This window comes from Malaclemys terrapin, chromosome 5 (assembly GCF_027887155.1).
Source record: "Malaclemys terrapin pileata isolate rMalTer1 chromosome 5, rMalTer1.hap1, whole genome shotgun sequence".
Classification (NCBI taxonomy): Eukaryota; Metazoa; Chordata; order Testudines; family Emydidae; genus Malaclemys; species Malaclemys terrapin.
Window position 1 is genome coordinate 51,390,377 of NC_071509.1, and position 14,530 is coordinate 51,404,906.

At 37.6% G+C, this 14,530-nt stretch overlaps 1 protein-coding gene across 4 annotated transcripts in view; it reads right to left on the bottom strand.

Moving 5' to 3' along the window:
* Nucleotides 1-14,530, bottom strand: part of LOC128837650 (uncharacterized) — a 32,485-nt gene that overhangs the window by 8,058 nt on the left and 9,897 nt on the right. For all 4 annotated transcript variants that reach the window (XM_054028913.1, XM_054028914.1, XM_054028917.1 and 1 more), the window contains 4 exons: nt 13,837-13,936; nt 13,350-13,420; nt 12,494-12,590; nt 909-1,007 (listed from right to left, as the gene is read on the bottom strand). In XM_054028913.1, the coding sequence (XP_053884888.1) occupies nt 909-1,007; nt 12,494-12,590; nt 13,350-13,420; nt 13,837-13,936 (367 nt within the window). The remainder of the gene's footprint in view (nt 1-908; nt 1,008-12,493; nt 12,591-13,349; nt 13,421-13,836; nt 13,937-14,530) is intronic.

Sequence of the window (14,530 nt, forward strand, 5' to 3'; positions counted from 1 at the left end):
TTCTGTGCTTCATGGCTCAGTACAGGAAAGTACCAAAGGCAAATGATAGACTTTGATGAGCAGATGGAGGGCACTTCTACCATCAGATCATATAGAAGATGACAGGGACAACAGGTCTGGCAAAGTCCTACACATGGTGTGAGGGAATGGATATCCAGGCATATGAAGTCACCTGAGAACCAGGGTGTAGTAGAAAGTACAAAAACATACTCACTTTTTGGGGGGTATAGGATGGTAAAATTATGCCTATTTGTGGCAGCTACAAGTAGTCAGAATAATAATGTAACTCATAATATTAATTCAAGTCTCCCAAATTACCAGGAAGACAGGTATGTACAATACAGTGGTTTCTAAAAGCTAATCTTGTGACCTAGCAATCAGGCCCCATAAAGCTTCGTTGTAGGATGGAATGAGAGCTGTAATGAAGGATTAAAAGAACAAACTGTGACCAGACTGAACACTGTCTAGTGCCTCTAGTCACTGCCTCAAGGATCCGGGGTCCATTAGGTAATATTAATTGAAAAGACAGTTCACGATAAGACTAAGATTGATGCCTGAGGCCACTTACCACAAAAAGTTAATTCTTCAGAATAAAATAGCTTGATACACTATATCTGACTGTATCCTGAATTGTGAGTCATATACACCACTGTACAGTTTCAATAAAACATATTTCCCTTTACCCTTCCCCCCAACCCAAAAAGTGCCGTTTATGTAAAGCTTCTACAACTCTTTGAAAAAGTAAAGTTATATGAGTGAATTCTAGATATCATCTAGAAATACCTAAGATATGGTACATACATTCTCTAGAAAAAGTGAACAGTGCTAGTATTATATACATGCCATCACATAAAACACGACATATTGTATTCTATGAAGTACATTTACTTCTGATCTTCATTGCTTACTTCTGTGGCTCTGAAGATTATGTCAAAACCTAAAGTCCACATTGGGCTCTTGTCAGTGAATGTCTCCTGACCCAGCTGCTTTGCCATCTCAAACGTTACCTGCAACACAATACTCTTAATTACTAGTCTCTAAATGACGTGTCTAATGAAAGTCTTGCAGAAGCCACCATTGCTCCTCATCCTTCTCTTAAATTGCTCTGTGCATTCTTTGGATGAAGCTGAGGGTCTGGGCCACTTTTTTTTTTTTCATTTATAACAGCTTTATTTATAAAACAGTTTTACACACACACACACACACAACCCCCCTTTTTAAAATACAACAAAAGACTCATTTAACTATCATTTTTTAAAACTTTCATGAAGAAGTCCCTAGTCCAGCTACCTATGAACACAAAATACAATGAAACCTGTCTTAAACAACTACTCAGACTAAAATGTGCTTAAAGGAGATGTCCTTCTATTAGATGTGAAACAAAATTGTACGCAGAAAAATTTGGGATACGCTGATGCGGTCAACTAAAACAGAAGAGTGCCTAATAACCATGATGACTTGTAGAGGTTTCACTGTATAAGAAAGAAGGATGAGATTGGGATTAACATGTATATTTCTTTTTCTTAACCCCCAAACAGCTGGATTTTTATGAAATTTTAAGTTTATAAAGATGTCTAATCTTGAAGTCTGTACTCCAGCAAAATTCCTATGGATCTCAGTGGAACTATTTAGATACTTAAAGTTAACATGCACTCAAATGCTTAGCTGAATTGGGGCCTTAATTTTTGCTATTATATTTGCTAGTTTATCTAATTTTTCTCAATGTACCCTTTAATCTAAAACATACTTTTTTAACAATACCAAGCAATAAAAACTTGAATTAAATTATTTGGAATATACCTCTTGTAGATCTTTTTTGAGAAATTTCTTTGTTTATACAGTATGTTACAAAATGCCTTTCAACTCCACAAAATGTTCCTAGAAGTCTAAAATAAACCACTTGAAAGCTGTTTGACAGAATAGTGCTGAAAGGGGAGCAGAGGGTGAGGTGGAATGTCATTTATTCTAAAAATTTCCAGGCATAAAACAAAACAAAATTGTCAAGTTGTGTGTGACGGGTCTAATCCCCAGACAGTATTAATCACCCAGCATGAATTAAACCTGTTACAAAGTGCTGCATGGTATGTGGATTGTTTTTCTTCTCATTCTGATCACCCATACTGACATTCTAGCTGGACACTCTGCATGGCAGCCACCACTTTAAAGAGGGTGGGAAGTGTGTGCTTTCCCCTAGAAGGTCTCATTCTGGAACAGTGAAATAGTTTGGCCTGTTGGTAAACTTAGGCAAGAACTGCCTACAAAACAGACACTTAGAAACAGAAAAATCAAGTAATGGTGTGGCAGGCTTAGCCTCTTGGGAGCCTCTTTATGCCAGTCATCTCTCCATATAAAGTGGAGTGTACAGACGTCCATGTCACCTGAATACAAAAAAATGGAATAGGTGCACACCAGTCATAGCCCATCATCAGTATCATTCTTAGAGCTGCTTGGAAATTTTCTGACATCAGAAAATGCCATTTTGTCCAAATTGAAATGTTTGTGGAAACACGGCTATTTCACATAAATTTCCTTTTGAAAAAAAAAATCAAAGCAAAGTGTTTTTAATAATGCTGAAACATTCTGGTTTGACATTTTTCATATGGAACATTTTGATTTCTCATTTCAAAACAACTTTTAAAAACATTTTTTTAATTTAAAAACAATTTAAAATTATTTTCAAAAGTCAAAAGAGGAACAAAAAGTTTAGATTATTATTAAAACAAAACATGCCAATTGACCAAAAACTAATCTTTAACATATTTTCATTTCACAGGAATTTTTTTTGTTTTTGTTCGAATTTGAAATGAGAGCAAAATTTGAAATGTTGGAAATTCTATGTTCTGACCAGCTCTAACCCTGCTAAAGATCTAGGTTGGTGGCTGATTTCGCATTCTGCCATTTCTGTGGGGATCCACAGTGACATAAGGACATAGTATAAGAAGAGAACAGGTGTTCTTTGGGGGCCTGTGTGAATTCCCACTGCTATGAGTTGCCCCCTAGCAATGTCGCCTGCAAATGTGCATGCACAGAGGTGATTCTCAAAGAACCACCTGGCTGGTAAGTAACTTCTTCTGAATAGATAGAACTAAATTAACTCTTAAAAACATACTTTTGCGGGCTAAAAATTGCCCATTTTAATCTGAAGAATGGAAGAGAGTGATGCAGTATATTTACAGGTGAAGGGTGGGGATGGATGGCAGGAAGCAGGCAATCTAAGGACATGAAGTATCAGTGGAGAACACCCTGATGGATGGTTAATCCATTATAGTATGTGCGCAGATATTAAAGGTGTTGGGACATCTGAAGGATCCTTGGCCAGAATTTAGGCTTTTAGGACACAAATCAATAGTTAGAAATAGCCTGGTTAGGCTATTGGTCTCTTGTTAGCAAGTGCCAGCTAGGCTTTTATGAAATTTGATCCTCAGTACAAAGTCCTACCTTTATAATGACTACCTCAACTTTGCCATCCACAAAGTAGCATTCACAGCTTTTAACAATCTCCTTCCTATGATTGAGTTGGTTAATAATTTAGTAATCTCTGATCAGATAATGGCTTTAGCAGGAAGTGTGGCTTCTGCATGTGTATGCAGAGGGCAGTCATTTTCCCCTTCCGACTCACTGTAGCTCTGACCTTGATTGAACTCTGAACTCCGAGAAATGTTCTGCTTCTGATTCCAGGTGAAGCTTTAATCTTTCTTTCTTATTTAAAAAAAAAACCATAATTGTTCAGTACTTGTTACAAGAAGAAAAGCAAATATCAATGAATTTCTAATGCACTTATTTTAGTTTTTAATTGCAATGTCTCCTGATCTTGTCCACTGTTTTAAGAACAAATATAAAATAAGGGTTCAAGTAGTAAATGGGAAAAACAGGTATCATTTCCCAGCACAGCTAGAGCAAGATTTTGATTGGTCATAGGTCTGCTCCTGAGATGCAGTACTGGAATCACTGGGAGTTTTGCACACCAAAGCAACTTAGGATACTCCCCTTTTTCATTATTTTTTGAGGGTTTTTGATTTTCTTTCTCTGAGCCAAAATGGGCTAGATCCTCAGCTGCTGTTCATCAGTGCAGCTTTATTAACTTTGTTGGGCTCAGCTCTTCAGCTGATGTAAACGGGCGTAGGTCAATTGGCTTCTTCGACCAGATTCTCTGCTGCTGGTGTAAATTGGCATAGCTCTAGTAGAGGCAAGGATCTGAATTTTAAAATGCCCTCTTATGTTGACATTGGATTGCACCATCACACCAATCCGAACATCTCAAACTGGGGGGTATTTTAAATCTGGGCTTGAATCAGAATTTTGTCCCTTGAGCCCATCTCTAAATTAAACACAACTCTCTGGAAGTGAATTACTTTCCCCATAGAGCCATTCCTCATTTAATTTCTGATTCTAACTCTTTGTTATTTATCAAAAAGGTTTGACCTGCAGACTTTCCAATGAAATTTCCATCTGTCTCTAATAAAGCACCAACTCCCTTCTGGGGCAGTATACATTTGGGGTTTTGAAACAGAAACTATTTGTCTTCTAGGTTAGTTAAAATAAGGTATCAGAACAACAGTGCTTCCTTGCTGCCAGGTCAAAACAGTTAAAACTTTCTTTCTAAACTCTGTGAAAAGGCAAAACTTATTATTCTTGCAAAACCACATTAAACTGAAAACAACAACAAAAGTATTGCTGACCTTGTTTAATAAAACCCAACACATTCCAGTGGAAAACATACCAAGAAGGATAGTCTGGATTAGAGGGAAGGAGCAAGGCGGGTAAATGAAAGACCTTTCATTTATACCACCTAGAGAAAGAATGTAAAGGGGTGGGTTTCAAGGAGGATTTAATTGAAGTATATGAAAATGTTAAATGGTTTAAGATAAGATCAGCAAGGATAACTACTTTCAACACAGACAATATAATCGGGCTACACACAGAAGTTCAAAAGAAACAATTCAGAACAGACTTGGATGGGGAAGAATCCCAAGAACAGTGAAGCTGTGGAACCCCTGCTGTACCAAGGATTTTAAGAGAAAAATACCAGTAGCTCAAAAAAACCCAACTGTCTGCTATCACGTGGAAAAAAGTGAATTTCAATGGGAGCAGAGGCCAAAAGACAAATGGCTCTTTCTTAAAGAAAGAATTTAAAACACTGGGTGAAATTTATGCTATCAGGATACCTTGATAGTCATTTAAAACCAGCCACATTAATAGTGAAACTTTGCAACACTAGGAAAGATAAATACACAACCCTCAGTTTCTCCAACTTTAAATTACTTAGGCTATACTGGATGTTTCTTTTTAACATGTTACATAAAAGAGCTTTTATCGACTCAAATATGCTTTTAATTAACTTACATTGTGAATGCAACAGGGAGGTAAAAAAGAAAAAAACAGGAAGACTAAAATTATTTCATCTTCAAAAGAATGTACAATTCCATTAACAACAACAACAGAAGTCAAAGAGAAAAGGGTTTCTACAAAGAAGCTCTCTCTCTCTCTCAAAAGATTAGTCCAGACAGTTGCGCTGTCATATACTCAGGCTTCTTTTTCAGGAGCACTGGAACTCAAATCCTTTTCCCCCTCTCTCTGACACAACAAAATAGCAATATCTACATCCCCAACCTGCTCTGCTGGGAAACTCTCACCCAATCCTCAGATGTATTGGGTAGAGGAATCCATCTGAGCTTCATGCACATGGTTTAGTTGAGGGTCTTGCAAAGCCAAGTGCCAGTCCTTTGGCCCCAGATCCTCAAAGGTATTTAAGCACCTAATTCCCATTGATTTCAGTGGGGATTTAGTACCTAGATGCTTTTGAGGGTCTGGGACTTGGTTCCCATTTGAGTTGTTACATAGCATTTAAAAAACAAATGAACCCTACTACACATGAGTGAGTGGCTGTAAAACCACAAAAATTGCTGTGTTGTGTCTCACAATAAATATTTTGTGATGATTCTGGAAGTGAGCAACAACCTGAGCAGTTAAAAGGATTTTACCATTTGACCGATTTATTGATTTGATACGTAAATAATTCTGCCCTTACATTTGCCACTTACCTGATTTAGAGATATAGCTGACTGATTTTTCATTTGACAGACTTTAGCATCTAAGTGAGACCTTTATCAGCTGACTGACTGATCTTGAATCTGATTATTTCTTGCTGTGTAACTGATTCTGCCATATTAACTGATCCTCCTCCATATGACAGATCTGTCATTTATCTTGTATTGTGTTTAACCACTTTATACGTTGATTATTGCCATTTGATCACTTTTGTCAATGAACTGATTTTGCCATCTATTTTTTAACCCTGCCATCTGCTGCCTTGATAGTTAGTGAAATTGTAGCACAAATTAGACGGTCTTTCTCTTCAACTGCTCCTATCATCATATTCTAATCTTTCTGTTCTCACTCCAGAATACCAGCCTTAACAGTCATCTTTAACAGCCACCTAGCCTGTCCGTACATTGTGCTCTTGTCTCTGTATCCTTTCCTTTATCTTTACTTGCCCTATCCACCGCACCCCTCCAGTGTATCAAAAATGTTGCAGCTAATGTAATAATCTTCCTCACTCACTGCTTGGACCATGCTTGGAATCTAGACATTTCAAAGCTGGTGTGTAGGTTGCAAACAATCTCCCTGGTGATCTTGAATCACATGAGTCCTATCACTGGAAAAGAAGAGTTGTTGCAGGTCAGGTTTTAGGAGCATTGGTAGAACTATGTGAGGAAGGTTACATGGCGCCTGTCTGTACCATGTCTGGCTCTTTCTAGTGCCCCGGGTCCATTTATTTCATTAGCACTTAAAACCTCTTTTAAAGTATTTATAAATCTTTATTGGGTGTTTCCAAGAGACACACATTATATAATTGGTCTTAAAATAAATCTGCTACAATATGTTTATAAATGTTGACTTTAGCTTCTCTGGAAATTTCCTCTTGGATGACAGGAGTTTATATTGAGGTAGAAATACAAAATAAAAGAAGAAGCCAGTTATGCAAGAAGTTCTATTTTGGCTTGAAATAAACTAAACACGGAGTGGTTTAATTAGGAAAGGATTGCTAACACAATGTTTTCCCTTTTGATTCAAACTGTAACCTAGGCAGAAACTTATTGATAAACATGCGCCTGATTGCTTGGTTTCCATTTTTTTTCATCTAGGTAGGCCAATGCCTCAAGATTCACATCTGGATCCTGAATCCCATACCACCCTGACCATAAAGCTTCAGGGGTTCAGAATAGGGAGTTAGCATATGCCTGTCTCTAATTTTTAGTCTGCAAGCCTAAAAATACACCCATTCCTAGAAAATTTTAAAACAGACAGTTTTACCCAATTCCTTTTTGCCTCTATACTGATATATATTTTGAATAATGTTCTGAAAAGTTGTTTGGTGCAGTGGTTGACAGATAGTCTCAGTTTAAATTACAATGACAGGGGCTCTCAATTCAGATAGCTAGCACCATCCACCACTTAAGCAGGTGGATGAGGTGGTGGGAAATAGGCAACGTCTGTAGTTGCTGGGCAACACACCTAAGCATGCTGGTATAGATACCAGCAGTAAACCCCACTGCTGTTTCATCTTGCCTCCTTTGAGAAAGGAGGAACCAGGGGAGATATAGTGAATCAGTTGAGGCACAATGCTTCCCAGGGCTGCTCCTAAAGTGGTGCAATTTGTGCACCACCCTTGCTCAGGGCTGTGCCTAAAGTCAGTGTCTTTCCCAAAAGTAGTTGTAAACTGTTATTGCGTAGCTTTTCCACATATAGGCTTCTCCTGCTGTGCCCAACCGTGACTGAGAGTTTCCTCATCTTCATTAACTTCTATCCCAACCTTAATGTTCTTTCACTGCCCCTTTTTTCATAGTACTGTAGATTTGTTCTTTGCTCTTGGTTAAACAGTTTCAGAAATTCAGTTGTGAAATTATGGGAATAATTTTTGTCTCTTTTTCAATCACTTCAAATATTCAAACCTTGCCCTGAACAAGAGGATAATTTATATAGCGCACCAGGGGTGCATTGACTATTACACTCAGATAAAAAGACTACTCTGTGGAGTATGGTATATTCACTGTGAGTAGAGGAATCCTGTCCTGGCCCTAAAATGCTGGTAATAAGCATTTTATATAGATTAGAGAGTTAACATGACCCTGATCCTACAAACTCTTATGGGCCAGATTCTGCCACGGTTGCAGTGATTCTGCAACTTTAATTTCAGTGGGACTAAGTCATGGGGCAAGGTACTATTCATACTCAACATGAGTAAGTGTGGCAGACTTGGCTCTGTGTGGTTAGACCTTATACCAGTAGTTCCATCAGCAATTGGGCTGCAGGAGTTAGATCAAGAGCACAACAACAAAAATTAGAAAAGACCTTGTTGAGTAGGAAAAGGTAAAGAGGGTTGGGAACAGGGCCGGCTCCAGGGTTTTGTCCGCCCCAAGCAGCCAGAAAAAAAAAATAAAAAAAGCTGAGATCGCGATCTGCAGTGGCAATTCGGCGGAAGGTCCTTTGCTCCGAGCGGGAGTGAGGGACCGTCCGCCGAATTGCCGCCGAATAGCTAGACCTGCCGCCCCTCTCCGGAGTGGCCGCCCCAAGCACCTGCTTGCCATCTGTATACACGGTGAGCGGTGAACTGGTCTTGCAGGGGGCATAGAGCAGATCACTTGAGGAAATTAATATCACATTTTTTGTTGGTTACTTGGTATTTTTAAATGTTTTATTTAATATCGATTAAATAAATTTCAAATTCAGTATTTGGTGGGACTTGACTGGAAAGGCCTTATGGTGTTTTAAGGGAGAGTAGCCTGAACATGAGATAAAGCAAGCAGGGACCAGTAAAGGAATTTGAACGGGCATGTGATATGGTCCTAGATCAGGAGAGAGAGAGACTGTTATGGTAAAAGCATTTTGGATAAACTAGATGGCAACAAGATGAAAGAGATGATAATGACATATATAGGAAGATTATTCCTGAGTGGGGGCAGAATAGTAAAGTCAATAAAATCTGAGGTTAGTGGAACTCAGAGCCTCCCACAGAGATATCCAAAGATTTACTTTTGAAGAATGAGCAGAAATGAAATCCTGGGAAGCACTATAGCAACTGTCACCAGGGATACCATCACAAATCAGAAACATATTTATCCAGAAGAATTACATGCTTTGGAGTGGGATGACAAACTCAGAAACAGTATTTTAAAAGCCAAAACGTTATTACCTGGTAATACCTATGGTATGTGAATGCAATGCTTGTGCGTCGGAATGAAACAAAGTTATTTTTAACAAGATACTGCATTAAGCTATTACTGTAGATGCCATAAGATGTGTCTGACAGAAAAACCAGGATACATATACAGAATTGCCAACAAACAGAGGCCGTGTTTGCACTATGGGTGCTACAACAGCATAGATGACGGTGCTGTGTATTTTCGTAGGACAGCAACATTTAGGATTGTATGAAAAAATATACTAATGATAAAATAAGAGGGTGCATGTACTGACATCATCTCAACTATCACTGCTAACAGCAATCTTCCTAATACAGCATTCAGATTTAAGCAAACTGAATAATTTTTATAACTATTTTTATTTATTCATTCATTTTGCAGTGTCCTTCCTGGATTGTACAAAGACAGGTTTAATCCAAGTTCAGCCGTAATTTTAAACTTTTTTAAACAATGAGACGTCCTTCTCAACAATATACACATTTATATTAGACTATTTTATTTTATGTAAAATATAGTTATGACCTGAAAACCAACTTGGTAAGAGGAATAGTCTCATAATCAACATACTGTATGTTATGTATCAGAGGGGTAGCTGTGTTAGTCTGGATCTGTAAAAAGCAACAAAGAGTCCTGTGGCACCTTATAGATTAACAGACGTGTTGGAGCATAAGCTTTCATGAGTGAATACCCACTTTGTCAGACGCATCTGACGAAGTGGGTATTCACCCATGGAAGCTTATGCTTCAATACATACTGTATATTGTTCCCTGTGTCTTTGCTGCTTACTTGATGGACAAAAATAAGTTCTTACTACTCCAGAGCCAGTAAAGGTATTGGAAACCAAGTGAGGTTCTGTTTTGCTAGAGCACCAGTACATTTTGATGATATAACAATAATACTTGACACTTTACACAAAGCCTTTCATCTGAGGATCTCAAACCACTTTACAAAGGCACTTAAGCATTTGGTTCTCATTTTACAGATAGAAAATGGAGACACAAGGCACTTAAGTGATCAGCTTTATAGCACACAGTAACTCAGTCTCAGTTCTGGGAATAGAACTGAAGTCTCGACTCCTAATTCCTAGAGGTCTACTTAAGTCGTGGAGAAATCATACATTTTTCGTGGGTTGGTCATAGCATAAATAGCAAATTTCATGGATGTGTTCATACCAAGCTGCCCTTACTTCTGTGCTGCCTTCAGAGCTGGGCAGCCGGACAGTGGCAGCTGCTAGCCAGGCACCCAGTTCTGAAGGCAGCGCAGAAGTAAGGGTGGCAATACCGCAACCCCCCTACAATAGGCTTGCAATCTCCTTTCGGGTTGTGATCCCCAGTTTGAGAAATGCTGTGTTCTTTTGTATACTTTTACGGCCGCACATTTGGTAGGGCTTTACCAATTCCTTACTCTAACCACTAGATGGCATTGCCAATGTTTGTTAAACATTTAATCTTGGTTGAGACTTTCTATAGCAAGTTTCAACAAAAGCGTTTTAGTTTGTGTTCAGGTTATACACTTCTGATTTTAGGAGTTTATAATGAAAGTGCTGGCACAAAATATTATATCTTCTTATAGGCTTCCAACATAATTATTTCATTGCAGAGATTAAAACTTCTCTTACCTATACTATTAAGACACTCTTTTATTTCCCTCACTCAATTTTCCTTGAAAAACTATTTGATTTTGCCTGCACTCAACTGAGATACAATGAGAATCTAAAAAGATATCCTTTAGTTTAATAGTTTTCATTCTATTATCAAGTCATCACTAGAATAAACAAGGAATTGTCTGCAGTCAGGTTTCATTTGCAAGAGACAAAAAAGATCCAAGGTTGAGTTTGCACTTAAGAAAAAAAAATCTTTTGACTTTTAAACTCTGCAAAATTTGACATGAAAATAATTGAGATAGAATAAATATAGAATCCAAAATATTTTCTAAAGAATTGCCTTTCTGACTATAATTGCATGTTAACCTGTGATTCTCTAATATTTTAAACCAAACCAGCATTTTGGTGAAGCCCACATTTTTGTTAGTGTCTTGAACTCAATGCTGCTCCCACTGAAATCAATTGAAAGTTTGTCATTGGCTTCAGTGGGAGCAAGATCAGGTCCATGGTCTTGGTAATTTAATAAAATCACTAGAAATGATGTGGGCAGTGTAAAGATGCTCTCTGTTTAACATGGTAATACTGTGAAATAGGAAGATCCAATGATTATATTACTGTATAATGTTTCTCTGTACAAAAGTTCACTCTTCTCTATAATATTTATGTGACTAGGATTTCTAAGCCTGTTAAAACTTTCTAAATAAAGAAATAGTTTAAAAATAAATAGTTCTGGAATATAGGAGTTCTGGGTTCTATTGCTGTCTGTCACTAACTCATTCTGTGACCCTGGGCAAGTTATTTATTCTGCCTGCTCCAGTTTCATCATCTATCAAATACTCACCTACCTCCCAGATCTGAGGTGGAATGAATTAATACATGTAATATTGATGTTCTTGTAAGAAGACATGCTAATGCAATGTACTTTTAGAGGTACCATTCCTGCACCTCAATGGTCTGAATCCAAGGATTACATCCAGCCCAACTGCCTTGGAACCCTGTTGCCTTAATCCCCTTCACTTGAGTTTAATGTGGGGTTCAGGATTTGGCCCTCACTGCTTTTCTTCTAGTTGCAGAACCTGCAACAGCTGCTGCTTTTGTTAAAAAGATAACTAATGAAAGTGACCTACCTAATGTGCTAGCGTGTAAAAACATAGGTTTATACTGAATATACACAGTCAAAACTAAAGGTTTTGCTCCTTTGTATGTTTCTATAGAGGTGCATACAAGAGACCCTTGCAGAAGACCTTTGTAGTGGTTAGTTTATAGGCTTGTGATATACTTGGTAATGTGAAAATAGTTATAAAACAACCAGGGGTTAAAGAATAGACATCAATTTCAGTTTAACTACTGTATTTGGCTTTCAGATACCACAGTAATGAAAACTGGAAAGTTAAGAAACAGGGGGGGAAAATACAGGCCAATAAAATAGAAGAGTCAGACTAAGAAGGAATTATTTGTGTATGCATTTATGGCAGTGGAAAATAAACATACTGTCTCAGAACAGAAAGAGAGCTTTGTATATTTTGTGAAAGTTTAATGCTGATTTCTACTAAACTCTCTTCAGCCCTCCCCATCCCCAGGACCAAAGGTGATCCCTTCAATAAGCAGATTCTTGACTAAAAGACAAGCTGCTTTGCTTACATAAGATAGGTGAGAGCAAGGCACAAAATGATCCAAAAATACTGACCTCCAAAACCAACTGCTCCATGATGAGCTGAACTGCTCTTTCAAATGACATTTCCTCAAGTATCTTGACTCGTTTATCCTTTTCACACTCTGGTTGTCTGGAAGTTGTCATGGAATAAGCAGGCAGAAATGATAAAACGTTTACAACCTGCCAAAAGCCATGTTTTGCTGAGGTTCCAAAAATTCTGATTGCATTGTGTGTTTCAGTTTACTGCCGTATACCCAGTTATGAGCTCACATAGCCAGTTCCGGCACCACAATGGGATAAATTCTGCCCACATTTGCACCATTGAAGACAGTGGGGTTGTACTGTGGTTTTGGCCCAATGTCTGTTCACTTGTGTCAAATAAACATCACATGAGTGTAGGGGCCTAACTGACTAATGTAATTTTGGGGGTATTTGGATTTGAGGTTCTGGTTTGGGCCCTTCTTTAATCATCATGTGCTCATCAAGACTTCCAGATATATTTTATCTCTTGATTTTGTGAAATTCAGATTACAAAGCCAGGGCAAGCTGGCTCTTGGATGGGGGGAAGAAACATTGAAAACAACCTCTGAGATGATGAAAATACATTAACAATGTGAATTAGGTTTTGACTTTGGTCTATCTCCCACTAAGGAAATATGTTGCATTGGATAGATAGGTCTGCAGTTTTTCCTACAATTATTGTTCTCATTTGATTGATATTCAATTGTACAATCCAGAGGAAACCAAAACAGTGCGGGAAGCTACCATTAAAACACAATTGGACATACAATAGGCTTTGAAAGTAATCTACTGAAATTTTGAAAGTGACAGTAGAATGCCGAGTATTACTTTGATTAGCTCTAAAGAATATTCTACGGTGCAAGGATACATGTCTTGAGGCACATGTATTATGTAGTCATCCATCAGATTTTCCACCATTTCACCAAGTAGTTCTTGAACCTTAGAGACAGGATATTTCTTATTTGTAAAATTGCTAACCACATTGTTAGAAAACATCGTTTTAATTCAGAGGCTCTTGTGTTATATGATTTAATTATTCTTCTAAATTTACCCATTATAACACCATTTTGTAGATAAACAAAAGCTGTCTTTTCTAAGTTTGATCTAGAAGGCCAATAAGAGCCTTCAGTTAGATTCATTCTACAGTTTTGGCTTAAAGACACATGCAACAGCCTTACTAACGATTAGCTAAAGCCACAAAATTTGGATGTGGATATGAACTTTTCCAAAATTCAGGAGTGCTCAGATGAATATTTTGGTTCAGGACCAACTCTAATTCTTAGTTTCTCAAATGGAATCAAAGGCTGGGTTTTCTAACAGTATGAAAAAAGTTATAAGAAATTCAAAGCACAAACCATTTTCATATCTTGTAGCTGATAGGGCTCAGCAGCAACTGACAAGGACTCTCCAATGTAAGGCCTTAGCTTCTTCTCATCTTCTCTATGAAGCTCCTCTCTGTACAGTAACATATCATCGTTTAAGCTTATTTTGCATAATCAAAAAGGTTAAAAAAAAAAAGTTCTTGCTACTCATGTTAAATGGCCCTTTCTGTCTTTTTAAATAAAGAACCAATTGCCCTCTAGAACCAAAAACTTGTTCTGGCTAAAATATCTATTACCAGCTATTGGAAGCCCATTCCCCTGCCAATTAGGATGTGTCACCACAATACATTTGCTAGCATTTTGTCCAGTCCCAAACAATGGGGCTTCTTTTGGGAGGCTATTCTACAGAGCTGGGTGGGCAATGGTTCTCTTGTCGCATGAAAATTTTCCTGAATTGGAACAAAAAGTCAAAATTTGCGGGGGGAGGGGGTTTGATTCTCCTCAACCCTCAAAAATTGGTCTAGGTCAATTGACATGTTTCATTTCAATAACTTCAAAATGTTTCATTTTGATTTTGACTTTTTTTTCCTCTATAATTAGCTACAAATTCTATACAAAAAGTCATTTTGAACTGGAAAACCAGAATTTTTAATGTAAAAAATATTGAAACAGAAAGTTTCAACAATTTAGAAACTTTTTAAAAATATTTCCAGTAGAGAGATTTTTC